The 27317-nt window shown below is 34.7% G+C and overlaps 1 protein-coding gene across 1 annotated transcript; it reads left to right on the forward strand.

Moving 5' to 3' along the window:
- Positions 1 to 1265: 1265 nt before the first annotated feature.
- On the forward strand, positions 1266 to 17998 carry LOC111048972 (histidine-rich glycoprotein-like). The gene is made up of 3 exons (XM_022334958.2): positions 1266 to 1364; positions 15183 to 15256; positions 16218 to 17998. The coding sequence occupies exons 1-3, from the start codon at positions 1341 to 1343 to the stop codon at positions 17062 to 17064; spliced, it is 945 nt and encodes a 314-aa protein (XP_022190650.1). The 5' UTR covers positions 1266 to 1340; the 3' UTR covers positions 17065 to 17998.
- The last annotated feature ends 9319 nt before the right edge of the window (positions 17999 to 27317 follow it).

Here is a 27317-nt window from a genome sequence, read left to right on the forward strand (position 1 = left end):
AGCGGAGTTAATCAAAAGATTAGATCGGATAAAATTAGTATATTCATACGAATATGTGGAGGACTGAAAAAACACAAACAATATAAGAAAATCACGTACCGTATAGTCTGTCACACGTTCCAGCCAATCATGTAGTATACTTAAACTGTGTCTATTAGCAACTTCCTATTCGAAAACGGATGGGTATTAGCAATTAGCAAATGTATGGATCGAAGCTAATTGAATTGTGAAGGGTGAAGATACTTTTTAAATGAACTGTTGAGAATGAAAATTTGTAACTATTTCCAATTCTCTACAGGTGAATAGGCCTACACTTCCGACACGGTACACTAAAATTATGATTCCATTCATATAGGATTTGTGATCAATGAAAAAATGAGAACTCTTGTAGTCGACCAGTATATACTCAATTTCACTAAACAATTTTTTCACTTTATAAAAATATATTTGCACTTTATTAGAATTGGAAATGGAATTATAGAATGATCAATAATTTGATGTGGGAATTAAAATTCTTTCTCTTTTAATGCCCATAGTGTCATTAAGGAAGTAATCAATAATATTATACAAGGTGAAAAAATAACTCTCACTGTATTTAGTTGAGAAGCATTATATTAAGTTGAAACAAAATTGAAGATTGGGATGGTTTGTCAATTATTAATGTTGGAAATTGAAGGATCAAATTGGATTCGAAAAGAGAAATGAACTGAACAAGATAGTAAATTAGTAGAAACTTGTGCATTTCTCAAATCAAAATTGAGAAATGTAATGAATATCGAGAGGAAAAATAAAATGGGCGAATTAATGAAATTGTGAACAATTTTTGTGAATTGTAAATCCATTTACTTCCAACACCTTTCTCGATAATGACAGATCAGAAACAACTCCCTGAATAATCTCGTCGGCTACAACCGGAAGCACTCCTGTGATTATTGAATGATATACGAATCAGATCGTGAATTGAGTTGATGCACAAGATAATAATGCAATTCCGCGAGTGCAAGGGATGCATGCTGCATCCTGGTGCATTCTCCAGGAGTGAGTTGGTGGGAAGGGGGAGTTGAAGAGATGCAACGGGCAAATGAACTTATCAATGTTGATGACCTCCTCCTCCTCCTTCTCCTCGTCACTCCGCGGTCCAACTCAGTACTCCCGCCAAACAATTAGGCTGCAGCTACCCGCCATTGTGAAAGGGGATATCCCGTTTTTATAGATTTTAGTCTCAGTGTACGCTTTGTTATATATAAAGTGAATCGAGCCAGTTACGCAGTTGTCAGTAGTGCAAGTGTTGTCTGCAGCAACAGATCACCAAGTCAAGTCGCACGCCATCTCGCCGCACCATGACAACCTCCTTGATTTCATTGGTGAGTAAGTCGCAAGCCGCAAGCCGCAAGTGTGAATCACCGCTAGTGTTATCAATGAATCATTTGCCCGGTTTGTATGGAAACGAAGTTGTGTGAAAAACGTCGAAAAAAATCAAGTGCTACTGTGAATCTTCTCCATAAATTATTATCGTAATGTTTATAATGATATAGAATCAATACTATCATGTGAGAATCTTCTATTTTCTACTTTATCAGTAATATAATTGATTGAGAAATTAAAAGAAACTCATTTATCGGTTTTCACCTACTGTATCATGTGAGAGTCATCGGTTTTTGACGTTGGAAAATACTACCCTTACTACACTATTTAACAGGTTTGTATCAGTATGGTAGGCCTGCTCCGTGATGTGTTGAACATTAGAAAATGATTCGTGTGAACGAAGTTTCATAGTGCTGGGGAGGGTTGACATTAAGTGCATAAGGACTACTGGTGTTTTTGAGTTTTGGACTGGATTTAAACGGCTGTCACTGAAATAACTTTGAATGTTTTGATAATTTAGTCAACCATCCATTTATGATACCCTGGGGTTGAGGGTTCATCATCTATTCTTGTTCATTATCTGGAACTCTCGTGAACTATCCATATTTAATTATTTATTTTCAAATGCAACTTTTTACGAGTATTTCAAGCCCAGTTGATGATGAATGATAATACCGTGAAAATGTTTCTAGTTGTGAGCCCGCACCAATAAGATTTTGATTGAGCAAACCAAATATCATGTACAGTTAATGAATCAATTGTTTGGCCAATTATAGATCCAAGTTTATTTATAAGAATATAAAATATATATGAGAACAGGGTAAGTCACAACAAGTCTATCATTTACTAAAGCATTCTAAGATCGTAATAGTTCAGCTACTACATTTCTGACTGAGCCGCAAATTTGAATTTTGAGTTATCGTAAGATATATCTTTCAAATACTCTTAACATTACTCTATTTTTGTTTAATTCATTGTCCTCTATCAAGCAAACCAAAGTATTAAGAACTAAAAATTACGATTTCAGAACTATAGTCATATTATACAGAGTAAGCCACTAAACGTCAACTCGTCCAAAATTAGTAGACAGTCTACTAACGTTGAACTCGTCAATCACCCTTTGATAACATTCTGTATCTATGGTGAATAGATATGAATTTTGTACCATGGAAACTCGATAAGTAAACTGAATCGATTGATCCAATTTGAAAACGTATTATATATACAGAGTGAGAGAGTGTCAAGCAAAAGATCCGAGATACAACATGATATTCTACATCAAGTTCATCTCTGATTATCTGAACCAATCAATTCCACATTATCATCTTGAATGACAGCTTGTGCATGATGTGCCAATATAATCTATATAATAAGAGAGAGTAGGGTTGTGTTTGTTTGTGTGTTCGTTTGTTCGCATCAAAACATGTCAACTTGTGGATTGCACACCGGAAAACGGGAATGAATTCCAAATTTTGAACATAGATTCTAAAAATATCAATCTCTTGCACCTGGAAGCCCAAATTTCAATTTTCCTTCTAGGTTTTCCAGAATTAATGTTCAAACTTCATAGTACATACGATTTCATAAAAAAATCACCAAATCATATGGTCGGAATTAAAAAATATTATTATATTAAAGAACTGGATTATACATGTATTCAGGTGTAAAGTAGTATAGGAAAATTATGTTTGACGCATCATCACGTCTGAACTACTGGACTGATTAACTTGAAATTTTGCATATAGATTCTTGCTTAACCGAGGATGGTTATAAACCTATTTCAAATTCTTAAATATTTGATCACATCGAGTTTTCAGTGTGTCAAGTTTTTAATTATTTGTCATGCTTTCAGTTGTTGTAAGGAAGCAGCAGAACATTTCTCTTAAAAGGGAAATTAGAAGATAGGTATGATTGGGGATCATTTTCGAATGATAAAAACAGGTTTTCCGTCGCATCCAAATGTTTTCCGCCATTTTGGAACCGCCATTTTGAATTCAACTTCTTTTTTTAATTGAAAGGTGGTCATATGATACATGATTCCGATACAGGATTTCCAGAAGTTAAAAGTAAATTCGTATGGCTTTTGTTGGTGGGGAGTCCCTTGCAGGAAGGTCCCACCGCCTGAATATATAATTTAAGCCGTCAATGGGCCTTACGACTGTCATACTTCAGCCGGGACCGACAGTTTAACGTGCCCATCCGATAACACGGGAGTGATCTGGTTAAAAAACTTTTGGTAATGAGAGGGATTTCCAGAGAAAAGGTATGGTGAAAACCGTACATCGATATCACAAACCTTTTAAAATTTATTCTCATTCATTTCCTTTATTATAGTATAGAAGATGATAGATAAATGGATGATATATCCATCTATCATCTTCTATACTTCTATACTATAATAGAGGAAAGAACTGTCTTAAAGACGTATACACGTGTAGAGGATATGGAAATTATGTTTGACGCATCATCACGTCTGAACTACTGGACTGATTTACTTGAAATGCTGCTTATAAATTCTCAATCAACCGAGGATTCTATTTTCAATTCTTCTGGATTTCATTACGTCAAGTTTTAAAATACACCCTTTCGAAGCACGGGTTACCTGCTAGTATAATATAATACACAAGGGAAAATATAATTTTACGAAAACTCTTATTCTTGGAATTGAAGATTCTAGTGAGATCTAAGTTGATTCAGAATCACTTACAACCGACCAATGGAAAACGTTCCGGTAGATGAAATCATGTTTTATGAATAATTATAATTATAATTATAATTATAATGGATAATGCAACACATTTCGAATTCGTTATTATTTATTAGACGCAGATGGAACATTTTTTGTTGTTCTTAAGAAATGTCATGAGAGGTGATTGATTTCTGGAGAGTGTATTAAGATTGTACAGAGAGTTTATTGACTGTATCAGTGATGATAAGCAGTGACTGCAGTGACGATAAGAATTGTAGAATCGAAAATAAAATGAATGATGAATATATGAGCCGACACTACGGAAAAATCAACAATTTTAAGTCATATAGATGAGAAATCAGTGGAAGATAAGGAAGAAATCGGAATAGTTTCATGAGTTGAATGGAGAGTATTATGAGAAATGTCATTCGATTACAGAGGAGAAAAGAATTAATTAGAACTACGAAATTCGATAGTTAGGCTAACTCAAAAACCTTAGATTGCATGAAATACAGTTTGGCTTAAGAGAAAGGCTTTCCAACAATTATCAATTAATCTAACTATGAATAATTGTGGAGAAAGGATAGTGCCACTCCTGGCATGTTCTCTGGAGAAAAACTCGTATTTCCCATTAGATAATCTAGCTTCAACCAAATAGTACTATCAATTGAATGATAATAAAGTAGCTTGACGTTTCTAAAAACAGGAAATTTCATACGAGTGAGATATACTTGATGGAAACTGAAGTGTACTTGAAGAGATAATTACTTCAGAAGATAAGTATATTCAGTAAATGACAATCATATAAATATTAACGAAAAAAATGATGTGTTATTACGTATATAATTTCACCAAAACATGGGTGAACGATTTGTTACACTTCCAAATAACCTCTTGTCCCATAGTAAATTCCAAGTTCAATTCCAATCAAATTATTCTGATTCTATTCCATAGACCAGGGGTCTCCAACCTTTTTCATCCAAGGGCCACATTGTTAACTCTTGGGAGGCTTAGAGGGCCAATAACAAGGATGTACGTGGAATTTCACTTGTGGGGACACACATGACACGGGGGATTAGGGGGGTGTAAAATTATTATATTCCCATTAAAATAATATGAGGAGTTTTAAGTAGGTTTAATAAAAACACAGGAAGAAACATACCAATTCATTTCATTTTAATACAAAGTCCAATTTATTGAGTGTAAAAAGGTCATAAGAGAACTTGACAATGCATGCATTTAGCAAGTTGAACAAAATAATAAGTTTTTTAAATAAATAGTAATAAGACAACTTGACAATACACGAATTCACAAGAAGTTACCAAGCTAAAAGAGAATACTTATTTTTAGTGAAAAGATTGCATTTGTTTTCCACTTGAAATGTCCGCCCATTTAGACACAGACAGTTTGCGCGCACGTACACAGGGACATGTACAGTCCGTGCAGACAATTCGCTAATATCTCACAATGATTGATCGCTGCTTGTTTACAGCTAATTTTACTCTCATTAAGAAATGGAGTGGCTAGTAAGAGAAGAGCACTGAACTCACAGTTGTTGTCAAAAATGTGTATAGATATATATTTTAAAAAAACTGTTGCAATAACTCTCGGCGGGCCGGACAAAATCCATTGGCGGGCCGGATGTGGCCCGCGGGCCGTAGGTTGGAGAGCCCTGCCATAGACAGCATCTCATTAAATCCACACCATCGATTACTTTCAGTTTCCAATAGTACAAATATGAAAATTAAAAGTGGAATGAGGATGAGTAATAATTGATCTTTTACCATAATTTTTTCCATCCACCAATCAAATACGGAATAATATTATTGATACCTATAACATTGAACTCCTATAATTTTGTGATAGTGGTTAATTTGCTCATCTGAAGAGCTTTCTAAAATTTCATCACAGTCGTTTTCAAAATGAATTCTTTTGGCAACTAAAAAATATAATTTCTTAGATAATTTCACTAATATCATTTTCAATTTCATTCTATTCTCTATACCATAGTGATAGAGTTGATAGGATATTATTTTATTGTCCAAATTCATCCAAGTTTTCTCTGTTCCATCTCTTTCATTGTATAGTTCAGAGCTTCCAAAAGGGTCTCTCTGCTGATAAAAGCCATAAGAATGAATGAATGAATTGTATAGTTGAATAAATTCTATCAAATAGACCTGTCATACTATCAATCCTGTTTATTTGATAATTCTTCTTCTTCGATGGCGCTACAGCCCAAATCGAGCCCTGGCTCGATTATATAATAATTCGATAATAGAGGTCAGGGATTATAGGATTTGGAACAGTTTTGGAGAATTGCCTTTCAATTAATTAATGAATACGCCGATATTTGTAAAATAATATCTAGTAGCCGGTTCTAAACTAGAGTAGTCCACTCCAAATTCCAGTAGTCTACTCCTCGTTCTAATAGTTTTCTTAGAGAATAATGTCGCTACCAGTTATGGAGAGTGAACCCAAAAATTGTTGGAGTATTACGTGAAGACCCAATAAAATCCTAATTCTACGATGTGGCTGGCAGCTCGCGTCTCACTGACTTGTTGCTGTTGCCGTTGCATGCTGCGCACAAATTGTCACTCCAGGCTGCGATTGAAGCCACTTCAAACTGTCAGCATTAGTTGAATCAGAATCGTTAATACTAAATAAGGGTTAACGCTGAAGATTCAAAGTGGCGCTCACTATGGTTGCAGCAAATTTAACGCTCTTCATGCTCCTAAAAAGATAAGAGAATTGGTGGTATGAGTGCCACTGTACTACTTTCGATGCTCATTATACTTTCAATTCCAATAAACTAGGAAGTACGTTCTATGCTGACTAGTAGATATTTCAATCAGACCTGCAGGAGACGTCAATTTGAGGCATTTTTGCCCATCACAATAGGCACGCTCACATCATTTTGTCTGTAATCGTTTCTCGATCAGAAATAGCTTATAGCAGAGAAAACTTCTATAATTGTATTCTGTGCTTATAGTTATTCATCCAGAATCGGTTGAGTGATTTCATGCCTCTTTAGAAGCATAGACATCTCGATTTATTGGTTTTCTTCATGCATGATCAATCTAACATTCGATAATATAATTCATTCCTCTTTTAAATACCAGGACGACCAATTATGGTATCTATTCAAATTGTTTTATTTTCATTGGTGGGATCAAACGTTAGAATACACGTTCCACATCTTACATACGTCTGATTGCATAATATTTAATCTAGAAACGTAAATTGTTTGTTTTGAATAGTTTACGAAGTATTGGTAGGCTACATTGAATATTGCTTATCCGCGTAGTTCATTCTATGTCTCTCCAATTATCCTTCTGTCACTTTCTAAATTAGGGTTTAGCGACGTACAAGTACTGTATAATAGGATTTCCTTTTGATTCTTACTCAATGTTTTGAACTTTTCTCCAGAAGAATATTACAATGACGATTTATCATGTCATTAATTAATGCTTATCTAAGAGAGAACTCGTATGAGCCTAATTCTCTTGTACTGGAGCTACGATTTATTTTTTATTTATTTATTTATTTATTCCTTGAAAAAGCATTACAATAATTCACAATTTAGAAATATAACAACAAAATGAATCAATAGGAAATACAAATAAACATAAGGAACTACTTCCCCAAAAGAGCAAGCTCGAGCTTGGGGAAGGAGCAGCCGTACTTTGACTACTTACTTATTAATAATTAACATTACAGTATATACATTAACAACTAAAATCAAATCCTTTCAATAAACAAGATAAATCAGTGATGCTATAATAGATCAATATATTTACATACAATATGTGTTAGAATGCAACAAAATTTGTAAATTATAATAAATTATAATAATGATCTGATATTGCCTAGCCCAGTGTATAACATGATATAAGATGTGGTACAAAATGAAATCTATTCAATTGGAATAATTACTATACTAATGTAATCCAGAAATTCTCGGCACTATCCCAGCCATGAGAGCTAACCAGATACTTTTTCAAATGTAGTCCAAAGTTTTTTTGGGCGAGTAAACCTCTCAAATTACTTGGAAGAATATTAAAAAATAATGGAGATAAATATATGAAGCTACGCTGACCAGCAGTAGTCAATAATCTAGGAACAGTAACCAGACCTGACTCCTCCCGTCTTGTAATAGCACAATCCGTTCTATTAATGAAATGAAAAAGCGATAGCTTCTTATAATATAATATGATGTGTTTCAGGTATATCTGTCTAATCGGTAGAACTGAAAATTCCAAAAAAGCAAATCTTGTTGAATACATTCTATTCTTTTTCAGAATAATTTTTAATATTAAATTTTGTATTGTTTTTACTGGTTTTAGAACATTTGTATATGCACCACCCCAACCCACAATACCATATTGAAGCAATGACTGTGCCAGTGCATAATACACTATCTTCATGACTTTCATAGGCAAAACAGAACGTAATTTCACAAATAAATAAATAAGTTTTCTAGATCGTGTAGTAAGCTGCGACAAATGTACATCCCACTTTAAATGCTGATCAACCATTACTCCAAGATATCTGATACTGCTAACCTTCTCTATTTTATTACAATTAACTGAACACCCTAAATCTACATGACTAAGACAATTTGGAGAATGCAAAACAAGTGACATATTAACTGGCTGATTCTGTATATTCAAGGAAAAAGATATGTATTTGTTTTGGACAAATTCAGAGTCAGTTTTCTTCTATCAAGCCATTTTTTTACTTCTCCCAGTCCCCTAGCAGCTGAGTCATATGTGCTAGCCCAGTTTTCTTCATGAAAAATTAAAACTGCATCGTCTGCAAATGACAATATTTTCCCATTGATTAAATTAAGGTTACAAAAGTCATTAATATAGATCAGGAAGAGGCAAGGTCCAATCACTGTTCCCTGCGGGATTCCCATTTTAACAGATTTATATTCACTAACAGTGTTATTGACTCTAACACATTGTTGCCTATTCTTCAAATAACTGCAAAACCATCCCAGTGCCACATCCTCAAGACCAAGGCTACGGAGACAATCAAGTAGACGATCATGGCAAACTGTATCAAAGGCTTTTGCAAGATCAAGAAAAATAGCTATTTGTCTCCTACCTACATCCAAGTTTAAGATTGTTTCTTGAACAAAAGCAGCAATTGCTTCCTGTGTTCCCATCCCCTCTCTAAAACCAAATTGATTTTTTGACAGAATATTATTCACTTCCAAAAATTTATGTAGCTGTCTCTTTACACATTTATCAATTATTTTAGCCAAATTCGAAAGTAAACTTATAGGTCTATAGTTGGTAATTTTCCTTTTGTCTTGTGATTTGAATATTGGTTTTACTACAGTTGTTTTAAAAGAATCTGGAAAAATACCTTGTTCAAAACTTACATTAATAATGTGTTTGAGTGGAGAGGCAACAATACTTTTAACAGATTTTAAAACAGATACAGTAATGCCATCATGACCAGGCCCAGATGCACCTCTAAGACTCTCGATCGCCTCCACAACCTCAGTCTCTGATACATATTGAAAAGTAAAATAATCTTGCGGATTGTGGGGATTGTCTGGTTGCAAATCGTCACCAGGCTCACTAGGAATATTTTGTACCATTTTCTCTCCTATAGAGATGAAAAAATCGTTAAAAGCATTAGCACATATATTGGGATTATCCCTAGCACTATAGACATTACCATCAATTTCAATTTCTTCCAAACACTCCTTCCTTATTTTACAACCAGCTACCTCCCTAACTACATTCCAAGTCCGTTTTACATCATTTCCAGCCTCCTCAATTTTTCTGCTATAATACAATCGTTTAGCTTCTCTAATAAGGACTGTCAATCTATTTCGATAACTTCTAAAATAATTTCTCAGATTTAAATTGAATGGTTCCTTTTTACATTTGTTAAATAGAGCTTGCTTTCTTCTAATAGAAAATACTAAACCTTGAGTAATCCATGGCTTGATTTTTTTAAACCTCGAACTAGATTTGGCTACATTTATAGTGGATTTTTCAATATAGCTTTGTAGAGTTGCTACAAAGTTATCTGTTGAAACATTAACATCCCTACTAGAAAATACAGACTGCCAGCCCTCAGACTGGATAAGAGACAAAAGCCTATCATAATCGAGCCTGGTGGCAACAAGTGGCAACTGAGCAGCATTGTTAGTCAAGTCTATTTCACAACGAACCCTAAGAGAAGTAACATAGTGATCAGTAATACAAGTCTTCAATACCATGGGTTCAATGTGCTTATTAGTGTGAACATTACCGAAATAATGATCTAAACACGAAGGTGTTCCCTGAAATGGAACCCTTGTAAAACAATTCACATAAGATATAAGCCCATTTTCGTTCAATAAATTCAAATAAGATTCAGTGTGGATGTTATTTCTATTATTCAAGATATCAATATTTATATCTCCTACAAATATAATATTTTTTCCTAAATTTAAATTCGAAAGCAGCTCAGCTAAAGAGTTAACAAGTCCTGGCAATTATCATTAGGTGATCTGTAAGCACAAACAATAACCCACTCCTCCTCAAAATTTTCAGCTCTATCACGAGACAACTAGCCCCAACTATTGTGCATTCCCGCACATGAACATGATCATAATCTTTTTCAAGTAAACTACTACACCCCCATTTCTATTTGTGTGATTCATTGAATAGTACTGATTAAAACCAGGTATATCACACCCTATGGGCCTAACACCTTGGTGACCCGTCTCAGATAATACAATCATGTTTATAAATGGCAATACATTAGCAAATTCTAAACAGAACTCGTCTAAATTCTTCCCAATGAATCTGATATTACTATGAATTATATCAAAATTTACACTGGGTTGATTAGAAATAATATTGTAATAATCATTAGAGTTATTCAAACATAATGTCTCAACTTCATCGAATTCATCTAAATTTTCAAAAATGTCCATACTGAATATGTTTTTTATACTTGAAAGATATTCGAAAATTCGAAGGAGTTTAATCACTTAATCATTCATACACTACACCTAGAGTCAATAACCTGTCATCTGATAAAACTGCATTCACTCCTCATTCTAAGAGATCGAAAAATAAAATTCAATCTCAATAGTTGAACTATCTACTAGATAGCACAGTTTAATCCAAGAACAATAGGAGGAGCAAGATGGAAAACAGGAGGCAGATTACATTTTTTCAATCGATTTGGAAATATTGGAATGCGCTATGTTATGAGTGGGCTTGCATGATCAGTATCAAAAGTTCACCGACATTCCACCAGGCAAAATCAGCTATTTACAAACTGAGGTTCGTTGACCATAATTGGCGTGCTCATATTTTGTAATTTCGTCCGGGGTTGAGCGGATACAGTGCAGTGTAGATTCCATAATTTTATCTAAGGCGTAAACAGCAATAATTACCGTACAGTTTGTTTCATAGATGCTGGCTAAGCGCGTAAAAAGCGGCAGTCTGTAGGTCATATGAATGAAACCTTGCTCACGTACAGCGTGGATTACAACACGGTTGACTGCGTTACACAAGATTATTATTGTCACGGCTGTATAAATGTTTCACGTCTGTGTAGAATCACGTCGCCGGCAATAGACGGTTGTTGCTGGAATGCTGCCGCCCTGCAGCCTACACAAACACATTTATGTGTAGTTGAGCCTCAACTCAATTTCAAGTCTGGCTTCAATAAAAACTTATCCAATAGACATTATTGGTTCAATGATGATTCACCGTGAACCATTTTCAATCGCCGATGGAAACTCATGATGATTTTCCAGTTATAAGAACGTAATGAGGCCCAAGAGAATTAGAGTCAGTACATACACCGATACACCTCAATTGCCATTCTTCAATGAAAAGTTATCCAATACAATTGACTCAATGATTATTCACTGAGACCAATTTTCAATCGTTGATGAAAAATCATGATGGCTCTCCGGACGCAATAGCAATTTAATGAGGGCTAAAATGGATCAGACTTTCATAAAAATTTTCAGTCTGGTTTGAATGAAATATTATCAGATAAATATATTAGATTATTCTCTAATGTAACAATTTTCAACCATCGAAGAAAACTCATGATGATTTTTCCAGTTAGAATATTAGGCTAATAAGAGCCTAAATGGATAAGACACAGTACACACCAGGCTAGGGCCACACGAGCGCACAAAGTGCGTCCGTTGCAACTTACTTTTTGACGTCCGTTGTAGAAATACATAGAAGTGAATTGGTGACAACACACGAGGTACGTGCGTACCAAGTAACGGACGGTGATTTTTGAACTGTGCAGAAATGCTACAACGCACGTCGAGACATGCAAAAGTTATTGCTTCGTCTGGTTCAATAGTTGCGTGAAGCCAACTGACGTTGACGCACCACACTCAACGCTCGTGTGGTGTCATTGGTGACGGCCGCAAAAAGTTAGTTGCAACGGACGCACTATGTGCGCTCGTGTGGCCCTCGCCTAGCGGCGTCTCAAAACGCGTGGTTACAGCCGCCGTGGCTAGAGCTCATAACATTTGCAATCATTAGATTCGATGATTCATTATATGGATTATAAAATCCATATAGTAGCCAACACTTCTAATTCATCTGCCGCCATTAAGTTCATACTACATAAAAATTCAATGAGTCATCGAATGTAATTAATTTATAGAATTATGTACTCTAGCCGCGGCGTCTCTAGCCACGCGTCTTGAGACGCTGATAAGGAATTGCACCTTTATTGCACTGCAATTTTCAATTTGATCCGAATTTCATCTAAATTTTCAAAAATGTCCATACTGAATATGTTATTTATACTTGAAAGATATTCGAAAATTCGAAGGAGTTTAATCACTTAATCATTCATACACTACACCTAGAGTCAATAACCTGTCATCTGATAAAACTGCATTCACTCCTCATTCTAAGAGATCGAAAAATAAAATTCAATCTCAATAGTTGAACTATCTACTAGATAGCACAGTTTAATCCAAGAACAATAGGAGGAGCAAGATGGAAAACAGGAGGCAGATTACATTTTTTCAATCGATTTGGAAATATTGGAATGCGCTATGTTATGAGTAGGCTTGCATGATCAGTATCAAAAGTTCACCGACATTCCACCAGGCAAAATCAGCTATTTACAAACTGAGGTTCGTTGACCATAATTGGCGTGCTCATATTTTGTAATTTCGTCCGGGGTTTGAGCGGATACAGTGCAGTGTAGTTTCCATAATTTTATCTAAGGCGTAAACAGCAATAATTACCGTACAGTTTGTTTCATAGATGCTGGCTAAGCGCGTAAAAAGCGGCAGTCTGTAGGTCATATGAATGAAACCTTGCTCACGTACAGCGTGGATTACAACACGGTTGACTGCGTTACACAAGATTATTATTGTCACGGCTGTATAAATGTTTCACGTCGGTGTAGAATCACGTCGCCGGCAATAGACGGTTGTTGCTGGAATGCTGCCGCCCTGCAGCCTACACAAACACATTTATGTGTAGTTGAGCCTCAACTCAATTTCAAGTCTGGCTTCAATAAAAACTTATCCAATAGACATTATTGGTTCAATGATGATTCACCGTGAACCATTTTCAATCGCCGATGGAAACTCATGATGATTTTCCAGTTATAAGAACGTAATGAGGCCCAAGAGAATTAGAGTCAGTACATACACCGATACACCTCAATTGCCATTCTTCAATGAAAAGTTATCCAATACAATTGACTCAATGATTATTCACTGAGACCAATTTTCAATCGTTGATGAAAAATCATGATGGCTCTCCGGACGCAATAGCAATTTAATGAGGGCTAAAATGGATCAGACTTTCATAAACATTTTCAGTCTGGTTTGAATGAAATATTATCAGATAAATATATTAGATTATTCTCTAATGTAACAATTTTCAACCATCGAAGAAAACTCATGATGATTTTTCCAGTTAGAATATTAGGCTAATAAGAGCCTAAATGGATAAGACACAGTACACACCAGGCTAGGGCCACACGAGCGCACAAAGTGCGTCCGTTGCAACTTACTTTTTGACGTCCGTTGTAGAAATACATAGAAGTGAATTGGTGACAACACACGAGGTACGTGCGTACCAAGTAACGGACGGTGATTTTTGAACTGTGCAGAAATGCTACAACGCACGTCGAGACATGCAAAAGTTATTGCTTCGTCTGGTTCAATAGTTGCGTGAAGCCAACTGACGTTGACGCACCACACTCAACGCTCGTGTGGTGTCATTGGTGACGGCCGCAAAAAGTTAGTTGCAACGGACGCACTATGTGCGCTCGTGTGGCCCTCGCCTAGCGGCGTCTCAAAACGCGTGGTTACAGCCGCCGTGGCTAGAGCTCATAACATTTGCAATCATTAGATTCGATGATTCATTATATGGATTATAAAATCCATATAGTAGCCAACACTTCTAATTCATCTGCCGCCATTAAGTTCATACTACATAAAAATTCAATGAGTCATCGAATGTAATTAATTTATAGAATTATTTACTCTAGCCGCGGCGTCTCTAGCCACGCGTCTTGAGACGCTGATAAGGAATTGCACCTTTATTGCACTGCAATTTTCAATTTGATCCGAATTTCATTTAAGTTTTAAATTTGATTTTTAATAAAAGTTCTCCATTAGATAGTGTTGGTTCAGTTTGATTTACCTAGAACATCTTCAATTATCGAAAAAATCAACATAATTTCTCAGCTAAGATAACATTATTTCATCTACCAATCCAGAAGAGAGATTGCTGCAATAAGGGCCAAACCACATGAGGCGTTTTTTAAACGAGTCGGCCGGACTGGAAGCGGAATAGAATCTGAGGAGTTCATAGTTACTCATCGTTCATCATATAGCTTGTAATGATAGCTAGAAGTGAATGATTTTGAAACATAGATTCATAACACTGAAGCTTAAATAATAGTTCACAATCTGAAATTATTAGAAGATTTCATATAATTTGTGAACACTCTCATAGAACTATAGAAGCCAATAGTATATTCTTTTCGCCCAGCCTTATTTACGTACATTGGAGAGTAGGGCTTTTGTGTATCTTTCTGTTTGCTAGAGAACTTATAACAAGAATGTAGTAGAGAATATTGCAATAATTGATGTTTTTTTGAACAGGCGGCAGCAATATGTATTTGCGCAATGGCCGTGGAGAGCGTGTGGGGATTGGGCGACAGCGAGACATCAGATTCGTAAGTAACGTTCAAGAGACAATATTCTCTACAGTTTACACTTATTCCAATAAAATGTATTGGTTTAGTCCTTTTAAAATGATTGTTATCGTTGACAAAGTTGAGGAAAAAACCAGATGAACGGAATACATTTTTATTTGTGAAGAAACTTATGAATGATCCAAGTTACTACACAATACATCCAAAGTAGTTTTTCACGTGCCGAAAAACTGTATATATAGAAGTTCTATTATGTTCATCAAGATTTCACATGATTTACATTTCAAACTCTCTCAATAAGTCTGAGACAAGTCTCAATATGCGACTAGCCTAAAAGGTAAAACTTATCATAAGACTAAAACTCCATAAGAACTACAATACTCGATTCAAAACTACTTCCGCCTTGGAGGTTATACGGAGCAGAGAAAAGTAGGGTTACAGCGGCGGCGATGTTGCCGTGCTAAAGCGGACAGCGTTCTGTAGTCTTCAGTGAGTTTTTAACAGCTCATGATACACATAGGCCTACGTAGTTTCCTCTCTGAAAGTACTTTATCAAGTGAGTCTGATCGACAATTTGGCAACTCCGCTTATTTCTATGACCCTATTTATCACTAATTGGCTGATCTCCCTTCATTTCTCTGCTCCATATCCCTTGAAGTTGGAGGTTGTTTTAATATTCCTCTGTTGAATATTTATTTTGGATATACAAATATTTATATGATGATCTTACATAATGTTATGATCATATTCATGATATTAACGACTCATGAAGCAGACTCGGGTCACGTAGTGTTTCAACATGCGACTAGCCTCATGTCCATTTCCTGCAGTATACGATGCATTTTGCTGTTTATATAATAATGTTTTACTTTTGAAATTCTCGATTGGGGAGGGATGAGATATGAATCTTCATTGCAGGGAGGAATCAAAATTTTACCTGCCACTAGAGACTTGGAATTAATGAATGGCGTATTTGTTTCAGACACAAGAAAGTGATCATCCACGTGCCATCCTATGAGAAGATCATAAAGCACACGCACACTGTCTACAAGATAATCGACAAGGGCGGCAAGCACGGCCACAAGCATCACGGTGAAGTCATCCACAAGCATCTGCACGGAGGCCATGTGGACCACATCCACAAACACGAGGGCAAGCACGGTCACGATCACAAGCACAGTGGTCACGCCGGTCACGATCATAAGCACAGTGGTCACGCGTCCCACCATCACGCGCACGCCGGACACGCTGCGCATGCGCACAAGCATCACGCACACGCCGACCATGAGCACAAGCACACTGGTCACGGCGATCACGGACACCATCACGGCGGTCACTTCGGCCACGGACACAAGCATCACGGACACGGCGACCACCATCACGCCCATCACGGACACGGTACTCACGAACACAAACATCACGTCCACGGCCACAAACACGGTCACGGTCACGGTCACGATGACATCGTTCGCATCGGTCATTTCTACCCCCAATCTTTCCCTGAAAGCTACCCCCAGTCATTCCATCAAGGTTACCCCCAAACCAAACCAATGAGCAATTCCTATAACAGCTTCTTCGACAGTAAAAACAACAGCCCACAAAACAGTTTCTTCGACAGCAAAAACAACCAGGACAGCTACTTCCCCTACTCTGATAACGTCAACACTTATGAGGTCATCGAAGAGGACAATAAGAGCACCCTTGATGACACCACCCTACCGCGGTCGAGGCTCTTCCATACATATGGTGGAAACTCCGGCTTTCGAGTGAATAACAACATCTTCCAACATTCAAATCTCTACCATCACTCACATCTAGATGGTTATTGAGTAGGTGGGTTAGCAAACTGTTGATAGTCTATGGAGCAACAGAAGTGTTGGTCCAAACGTTTAAAGCTCAACTAATTCTTAATTAATTTCTTTGTTCCAAAACTTCTGGTGGAGTTACAATAATAAATTATTGTGAAACGTTATTTCTCAAGAGCTCTCTAAGTTAACGAGATTGGATTGGATCCTCCTGTTGGAGGATACATTAATAATATTGTACAAAGCAATAATTGAACCCAGCAAGAGCTGGAAATAAGAAATATTGCTTCAATATTGACAATTGCTTTTAAAATTGAATCGTTCATAATTCAATCTCAATACAGAGACCTTTCACATACAGTACAAAATAAATATGCATGCTGTAGATTCGGACAATGATAATGTGAACAAAATTCCAGTACTGAATAGATATTTCTAATAGTATGATCGTTTACACATTGTTAAATTCAATCCAAGTTTACCTATATGAAATCTTAGAAATTGAAAACTAAACAAATGAATGTTACCAGAAAAATAATATTTGAAATTCAAGTTACCTGATTTTGGTTGTGGATTTAAAAGGTTGAGAGGATAATTTTCATTTGTAATGGAAACTGAGGAATTCGAAATCCTAAAAACTTCTCTCAGTATTGCAACCGTTTGAGTAATCTTCAACTACAGTTCTTATGGTATTGAAGAAACTCCTCGTTTATGAAGATTTCTGATGTTGTTGATACATCAATTTTAACATCATTAACATGCTAAGATTTAGTAAGGCTACTGCAATGTACAAATTAATTTTTCTCTAAAAAAGTGATGTCTAGAGCTTATACTCAAGAAACCAGTATTATAATAAGTGTAAATAGTTTTTTCTATAGGAGATAATGTTGTTATGTTTTTAGTAATTGTACATAATGTTGTTTTTCATTACCAATAAATTAGTTCCTTTTTTATAATATACTGTCTTTAAATTCATTTTCAATCGATATCTTTCACCTATCCTTTTTTCGACCACTCTGCTGATAAACTGGAATCAATGGTTTCATCAACATACCCTGGATTTTAGGGCTCCATCTTTTGTGTGCATTATAAAATTGAGGATGTACATAAATAATGACAACGATGCTGAAATCTATAATATTCTCTTCAAAGATGAGCTGAAGTATAAAATCTGGTATTCCTTTAAAAAATAAATCTGCATTTGAATTTTCAAATTAAAGAAGTACAAAATGGATTATGATTCAATATTATCGGTGATCAGTTTTTTACTTGAACACAATTTCTCATGTATGATTTATTCCAGATAACTAGCATTCAATGGATGACCATGAGATCTATCCTGAATATTTTAATTTTCAGTTTTATAGCTATATTATATTTATGGATAGAATACAGGTACAGAATAAAGAAACTTAATGAACCTATAAAGAAACTTGATGAAACTTAAAGAGCCTATATGAGAACTACTGCAATAATGAATCTCAAACTTGTAAAATGCAATTAGGAATTCATGATGTTTTTAAACAAATAGTTTCACTCATAATATGTTGGTTAATTTAATATTTCTACTCTGTTTAATTTAAAAATTTTGAGCTATTTGAAAAATCAACTTCATGAGAAAATAGAGTCACTTCTAGTGATATTATTAGACAGCAGAGGAGGAGAACTGGAGGAAAATGTGTTGAGTAATATTACAAAAAAAGGTATTTCGGACAAAAAGACTTGAGAATTCCTTAGATATGAAGGGTATCTCATATCTCACCAGTATCTTAGAAGCTAAAAGCTATATTTTCAGAATTCCATGAACCAGCGTTCGATCAGTTAACCAACTTTGATGTTATCGTTGACAGTTCATTTAGAACAGTGCTGTCCTCTCTTTCCCTGCAACAGTTTCCTTCCAAAACACTTCCGTATTTGTTAAAGCGTCAAATGAAGTCTCCTTCCGTTTGCTTCACGGCTATTACTTCCAATTCCAGAAATTACCACTTTTATTGTACAGTTTCAATATTAGCGGAATAAGTGTTTTATTGATTACGTAGACAAAAATGATTTGTTGCCAATTTATTACATGACATAACTCAATCCGTTCAAGAAGTCTGAACGATCAATAATTAACATCTTATCTAAGATGGTAGTCTCACTTTTAGAAAATATTGAGAATCTGAAAACTATCTTTTTACGACCTACTGAACTGAATACCAACTAAAACAATTCTCCAAGAATGGTAAGAATACCTCTCTCTAGCCAATGAGTAAAAGCCTAATACATTTCATGATATCACTATTCATCAATCCAATCAAAACTTTTGTTATTCACAAATAAATAATGAAATCACCGAAATGAAAGACTCTAGGAATATCCATAATTGTCGGAAGTCCTTGTATTTTCTCGAGTTTCTCGTTATTCCCGATTATGAACATAATAAGTCAGGACATGTTAAAAATGATGCCTGATGAAATGAAAAAGTAATCACAAGACTTACTTACTTACTTACTCCGTGGCTCTACAACCCATTGAGGGTCTTGGCCTTCCGCAATATGCCTCTCCATTCGTCTCGGTCTTGCACCTTTCTCCTCCAACCTCTGATACCCATTTCTTTCAGGTCATTCTCTACGTCATCAATCCAGCGCATTCTCGGTCTTCCCTTTAATCTTCTTCCACCTGGATTCATTCTGTGGACTTTTTTCGCACTCCTGGAGTCACTCATTCGTTCAAGGTGTCCCAGCCAGCTAAGACGCCTAACTTTTATCTCACTCACAATGTCTGGGTTTCCGAAAAGCTCTCGTAACTCCTGATTAGTACGTATCCTCCATTCTCCATTACTGAAGATAGGTCCATATATTTTCCGGAGGATTTTTCTTTCCCAGACATTAAGTAGCGCTTCGTCTTTTTGAGTTAGGACCCAAGTTTCTGCACCATAAAGCACTACTGGTCTAATAACGGTGATATATACTTGTATTTTCACTTTCCTAGTGATGAGCCGGGAATTCAAAAAATGTTTCATGGCATAATAGCATCGATTACCTGCTGACAGCTTTGCTTTGATATCTACCTGCACTTCATTTCTATGTGTTATCATAGCACCTAAGTACTTGAATTCGTCAACTCTTTCAAAGATACTATTGCCCATCACTAGTTGCCTTTCGTTTTCTTGACCATCTATCCTGCTGTTGAACATGTATTTTGTCTTGTTTGCATTTATGGTGAGTCCTGTATTCTGAGAGCCAATTTCCAGTTGGTTGAAACCTTCTTCCAGAGCTCTTTTGTTCCTAGCAATCAAAACCACATCATCCGCATATGCCATATATTGCAATGTTCTATCCATGATTGTTCCATTTGGATTGACAGTCAAGTTTCGCATTACTTTCTCCAAACTTATGTTGAACAGCATTGCTGATAAAACATCTCCTTGTCTCAGACCTTTGCTTGCCATGAAACTGCTAGATAGTCTCCCTTGCACCTTTATTTTATATTTAGTCTCTTTGAGTGTCATTCTGACCAATCTCACCAGCTTACAAGGTATACCAAATTCTATCATAGCTTTAATGAGACTATCTCTTTTTATGCTATCAAATGCTTGTTTATAGTCTATGTAAAGTTGATGTAGACTTATATTGTACTCATAGCATTTCTCTAAAATTGTGCGTATTGTGAATATATGATCTGTACATGATCTGTTCGGCCTAAATCCACATTGATAGTCTCCTATTATCTCATCCATATATGGTATCAATCTCTTGGCAATTATTTTGGTCAATATCTTATAAGCAACACTTAACAAGGCTATTCCTCTGTAGTTTGTGCAGTCGATTTTGCTTCCTTTTTTGTGGATAGGACATATTAACGCCGTGTGCCAGTCTTCAGGCATTTCTTCTTCTCTCCAGATTTGCACTATCAAACTATGTAATGTGCTGAGGAGCGCAGGGCCACCAGTTTTGATCATTTCTGCCGTGATTGCATCTTCTCCAGGCGCTTTGTTGTTCTTCATCGAACCAATGGCTTCTTCCATTTCATGTAGTTGGGGGTCGTGGCTGAATGGTTCTGGACCTATACGGGTGATTCCTTCCATTCCACCATCCTCTTCTGCAATCTCTCCAAGTAAATCACTGAAATATTCTTTCCATCGTTCAATGACTTCTTCTTCGCCACCAATGAGGTTGCCTTCCTTATCTGTGCAGAAATTTGTTCGTGGTTGGAAACCAGCTTTTCCTTCACGTATCCTCAGGTACATCTTTCTTGCATCCTTTGTTTCAGCAAATCACAAGACTGAAGCAACAATATTATTTTTAAATTTATCATGTTCGAAATATTATCTTATTCATTTTATTTTATTTATCTATTTGTTGATACAATATGACAAATCATATGAATATGATCAGGAAAGAACAACAGGCCTAAAACTATTCTGTTCCCAAAACTTGATATATAATAACATGTCCATGAAATATAATATGCACAGGATCATTGTTTATTAATGAGTTTCAAACCGATTGATTCTTGTGACTGGGAATAGAAGTGAAGTGCTAGAGAAATGATATACAAATCGATTATGAAAGTTGCAATAGAATATTAAAAATATATTCGACAAAAATTATTTGAAAAGAAATCCTGCAATAGAATATTAACGCTATTGAAAAGAAATCATCAAACACAATGAATGTGATGAATATAATAGGAATGATTTCTTCTTTAATAGTAGACAGATATACAAATGGGGAGAACTATTCTGAAGAAGAGCTCAGAAATAAGAGCAATCATGAAACATAATTAAATGAACATACACGCACATATAATGCTACATAAAACAAATGATTCATTAAGAATTTGAAGTTGAATTTGTATTGCTATGATCGGTCTTGATCGATGTTTTTTTTTTTTTTTGTAAAGATAAAGGTTCCGGTACTCAATGTTCTGTGGGTGAACATTTAGATTTTTGCCTCAAGAGTGTTTTAGAACTATTTATATATTGATGGAATCACATAATGGCTCACTTGAAGCTAAAAAGAATATTGCAGTTTTTTTATTTTTTGTCACAAGAAGTAGAATACGGCGTACCGGCGCGTACTGTCACAAAAAACCACTGGTCTTGATTTCCTGATATGATGCTCATTGCAAAGCGCAGGTAAACTTGACTTCCAGTACTAAGGCCCGGTTGCACAAATGCCTGTTAAATTTTAATTGTTATTAAAAGCCACCTGAAGCAATCAGAGAAGCCTTGATTCCGAGAAATCCTTCTTTGATTAGTTCTCGTGACATTAAATCATGATTCGAATTTTGGCCAAAACAGGCTTTTGTGCAGTCGGGCATAAGTATAATAATTATATGGAGGAAACTGAAGTGATAAACAATACCTGATATAGACAGGAATGCTCGCTGCTCAACTTATTAGTAACGATGAATGATTTATCTGTAATTGAGAGTGCATCGTGCAGATATGAAAGCGAGAATGAGCTGTGATTGTAGACAGGAGAGCATAGCATAGCAATAGCAATCTGCGCGCTTCAATTATTATGATGTTGAAAGTGATACACTTTGAAAATTACAGGTTGTGTCCCGTCAGGAAATTGTGGTCCCACGTTAATTTCTGAATGTGAATAGAACAGAACATTTTGCATGACTGTGGCCACATAATTTCAACATGTTTATTAGTAGCAGTGCTATCATAGTAGTAGTACATTTTTGTACAATCCTGGAGTACGAGTAGGATATTTCTTAGGAAAACAGAACTTTCACCTTTCGTTTTCTTGGGTTGACGAGCACTGAATATTTTCTATCAATATTGAATCAAGTCATTATGACCACCGTTTTCGTCTATCTTCATGTGATAATTGAAGAAATCTAAATTGATTTAAATGTCTCAAGCTTCTCACAGCTACAAGCTTCACACAACTACATCGAGATGCTTTTTGCAGTTGTTACACCATTATCAATCTTTGGTGAACTAGAACTAGAGTGAAGATCAGAAGAATAGAGCAAGCGATATGATTGATAGATGAATGACCTAAGAATGTGAGCGTCTACCATTGGCCTAAATAAGTTACTCCCACTCTCACAATGAACTATTCATATAAAACGCCATACAAAAGGCTAACGTTCACCTTGATAGGTCATAGATTCACCAATCATTCCGTTAGATCCATCGGTTTTTCTGTACGGTACCCTATCCTCTGTTGCTTCTAACTTCAGTTGTGTTTTTTCAATGGTATTGAAAGTAATTGGTATTGGTAACAGTTGAAACCGGTATGTTGATATTTAAATAAATTTGTTATTTTTCCAATTTGGAGTTTTTTTCTAATTCAATTTCAAATTATTATAATCGAAGCTCGTATACAAGAATAGTGTATACACTGCTATAGACTATCCTTGGCTCGTATACACGTCTTTCTCTTATTTCTTTTCTATATAATAAAAGCTTGAATGACGGAAGCTCTTCATTCAATAAGAACTTGGCCGTTGATATTTAATCGTTAAGTATAATATTCAAAAAACACTTCATTGACATGGGCTTCTTTTTGAATCAATTAAATAATATAAAATCCTATAGCACCCTTTATAAAAAAAAACTTAAAAATAGTTTAACAACTAGTTTCGGTGATATACACCATCGTCAGGTTATAAAATAATAAAAATTTATTATAAAATAAATTATAAATTATAAAATAATAACCTGACGATGGTGTAATATCACCGAAACTAGTTGTTAAACTATTTTAAAGTTTTTTTTTAAATAAAGGGAGCTATAAAATTTTATTTTGTTTTATAATATTCGAAATATTATTGGAAAATAGAATTATTACTTTTGATAGAATAACTAATTAATGACATTAATACAAAAATGATAAGTGTACAACTACAGTGTCTGATAATTATTGAACTGTTCTTCATATCTCTGCTTCAAATAATGATAGAGCTATTACCATTGTTAGTTATTTCCTTAACCCTTTCACTGCTTATGATATCCATGATCATTGTGCTGCTCAACAGACCTGCATCTGAAAGTGAGAATGCTCCAAGGATAAACCAATTGAATTCATATGGAAATCACTTTCCGAACTATACCATACATGAGGAATTATGTGAGAAATGATAGAGGAGGTGTGGGAGAAAAATTAAAATTAAAATTTCATCCTCGGCAAGGAAAAATCTCCAAATCTAATTGAAGGAGATGGAATAATTTATAGATTGATTCAGGTTGGACCGATCGATCAAGCTATTTGAAATAGAATTTTGTGTTGTAGCAAAGGCGATTTTCAATAGCAGAGGCTGATTCAAGGTTGTGCAAAAGCTAAAATTAAACTTTCTATTGGTGATATTTTTTAAAGTTTTTCGATTTGTATACTATCAAGCTATCAAAGTGTAAAAGTTTTCTCAGGAAAACATTTTTTTTTCGATCATTACTTTTTGAGATATGAGCGCCTAAAGTTTAAATTTTTGTGCCAAAACATTTCAAGTTCGGTGAAAGATAAAACCATGAGATTTTAAGGATTTTATTTCTTCATGGTATTGTTGATCTAATAAAACAAAATTTTCTGAAAATATCAATTTTTGAGAAAGTTATTCAATTCACTAAAAATGACGAAAAATAACTTTTAAATGAGTTATTCTCGATCATTTTTGGTAAAAAATTTTGGGTCATTTCTACTAAAAATTACCAAAAATAACTTTTAAATGAGTCATTTTTGTTAAATTTTATAACTTTCTCAAAAATTGATATTTTCAGAAAATCTCTCATGGTTTTATCTCTCACTGAACTTGAAATGTTTTGGCACAAAAATTTAAACTTTAGGCGCTCATATCTCAAAAAGTAATGATCGAAAAAAAATGTTTTCCTGAGAAAACTTTTTCATTTTGATAGCTTGACAAATCGAAAAACTTTAAAAAATATCACCAGTAGAAAGTTTAATTTTAGCCTTTGCACAGCCTTAACAACTGTATGACCAGCTTTGGAATCTGTGAGCTCATAAGTATTTAAATGAAGAAATATGTATAAATTATTGAGAAATCTCCTGCTATGTGAATTTGGGACATCAGGGTTTCTTGTTATTATTATATTAAATGTTAGCTATAATTATAATAATCAAGTTGAATCAGCTTCAAAAACTAAAGGATTGAAGTAATCAGGTTCATGATTTGTTTCATGTTGATGTAGTTATTTCAAGAGAAGGTAAATGGAGAAGAGGAGTTTCAAATTTGAGAGTAAGCATAAAATTTTCCAAGTATATTTTACTTGACAATTGGTTGTTTTGAATACAGTGGAGCCATGATATAGTACATCTCAAGGGATCGCTCAAAAAATGTATTATCAAGAGATCTGTACTAAATTGGGCTTGGGGTGTACTATATTACAATAAATGAACATATATGGACGTCTCAAGGGACTGCGGAAAAGATATAATCCAAGACAAATTTTGCTCAAAAACTGATAACTAGTTATATCTAGTCTATTTTATCTTGTCTATTCGATCATTCGGTAAAGTTGGCAATCAAATTCCAGTTGCTCAGATGTAAATCGGATTCAATTACATTACCAGATTCTCGTTCTTTAAAATTTGACTAAATAGTGATTCACAGTAAACTGCATATTTATTCAATCAGTACAGATAGAAAGTGATTCGAAAAAATATCTATTGATTTCATTCGAGAGCTGAATTGAATTCCACCAGTAAAGTATTGTGATTTTTCAAGCAAAAATTCATGTGAGAGTTGTGGAACTATGGGTTTGTATTTTCATTTTATTTTCTCATTCAGTCATTTTGATCATAAATGAAAGGAAAGCATTCTATTATTAATTATTCTGAACTATTAGTTTTTTCAATATTTGATAAACAGTTCATTGTACCATACCACATCGGTACATAGGTGCTCGAATGTTCTATTTACGAATTTTCTTAAGAAACATTCTATCTGAATTTCTGCGATGAAAATGAAAAGCCAAAACCACTAGGCAAATCTCCAAATTCTCGATTTCCACTTTTTTCCAATATCCTCTCATTAATTTGATAAATGGATAATTAATCAAACAGTGGGTTATCTATGGGACAAGAACAAAAATAAAATATGTTTTCTCATCTATATATGTGAGCTGTGACTGCTCCCCATTCTTGTTTGAGTAGTTATAAAAAATTTAAATACCATTTATTAAATTCGAATTATAATAAATTGATCTATCGCTATAACTTGATTTCATGTAAGTATCTTGAATTGAGAGCCAGAGTAAACTCACTTAATTGTTTCTGCTCATGTTGCACAATGAAGTCTTCATTCAAAATGTCAGTTATGTAGCAATCATAGTGATAGTACTCGCATGTAGACTTATTAGAATCGCCTCTTCATCTTTGAAACTATAATCAGCTATAATACAATCATAATCAGATGAACTAATAGTGAAATGGTGTTTCTTTTCTGGCTCAAAATTCTGCAAAATACTCAATAATTTTCAGTTAGTAGAGATTTGAATGAAATATTATTGTTTTTAACTCGTTTAAAAATATCAAAATTCATTATTTCCAGTTTAATTGTTAGTTTTCAAGTGAAAACTGTACTTGATTGTGCAAAGTGGAAACCTCATTATTTTTTCGAAAATTTTATTCATCAAAATTTGGGAGAAAGACAGTTTTGGGCTGTGCCTGTTGTCTTCTCCCAATCATATCATTGTAATTTTGATTTGTGATTATTAATAAATGGAATGAGCAATTAGAAAATTATCTAAAAAATTATAAACACTAAAATCATTATATAAACTATGTAATATAATGTACTTTATTATAATACTAGCAGGAAACCCGTGCTCCACAAGGGTCCATTTTAAAGCTCGACAAACTGAAAACTTGACGTAATGAAATCTTTGAAAATTGAAAATAAGCCTATAACCATCCTCGGTTAATTAAGAATCTATATGCAGAATTCTAAGTTAATCAGTACAGTAGTTCAGACGTGATAATGCGTCAAACATAATTTTCCTAATCCCTTATGTGTATCAGCCAGTTCTTTCCTTTATTATAGTATAGAGAATTATAATTTGATCTTCAACTTATTTTCCAAGTCTATTCTATTAATCTCTTTATCATTATCATGATGACCGAATCATGAAATTCGATTGTGATAAGTTTGACTTTGAGAACTCCTGATTACTTTTTCCATTCAATGGCCCGATTGCACAAGAGCCTCTTCAATTTCAACCATGGTTTAATGCTTTTCATTTTCAGAAGAAGGCTCTTCTAGATGGTTCTTTTGACATTTAGTTGAACAGGCTTTTGTGAAACGAAGCCCATGTAATC

This window comes from Nilaparvata lugens, chromosome 6 (assembly GCF_014356525.2).
Source record: "Nilaparvata lugens isolate BPH chromosome 6, ASM1435652v1, whole genome shotgun sequence".
Classification (NCBI taxonomy): domain Eukaryota; kingdom Metazoa; phylum Arthropoda; class Insecta; order Hemiptera; family Delphacidae; genus Nilaparvata; species Nilaparvata lugens.

Coding starts and splice junctions, on each gene's coding strand:
- LOC111048972 (XM_022334958.2), top strand. CDS start 1,341: ATGACAACCTCCTTGATTTCATTG. Junction 1,365..15,182: donor CAACCTCCTTGATTTCATTG/GTGAGTAAGTCG, acceptor TTTTTTGAACAG/GCGGCAGCAATATGTATTTG. Junction 15,257..16,217: donor GACAGCGAGACATCAGATTC/GTAAGTAACGTT, acceptor TATTTGTTTCAG/ACACAAGAAAGTGATCATCC.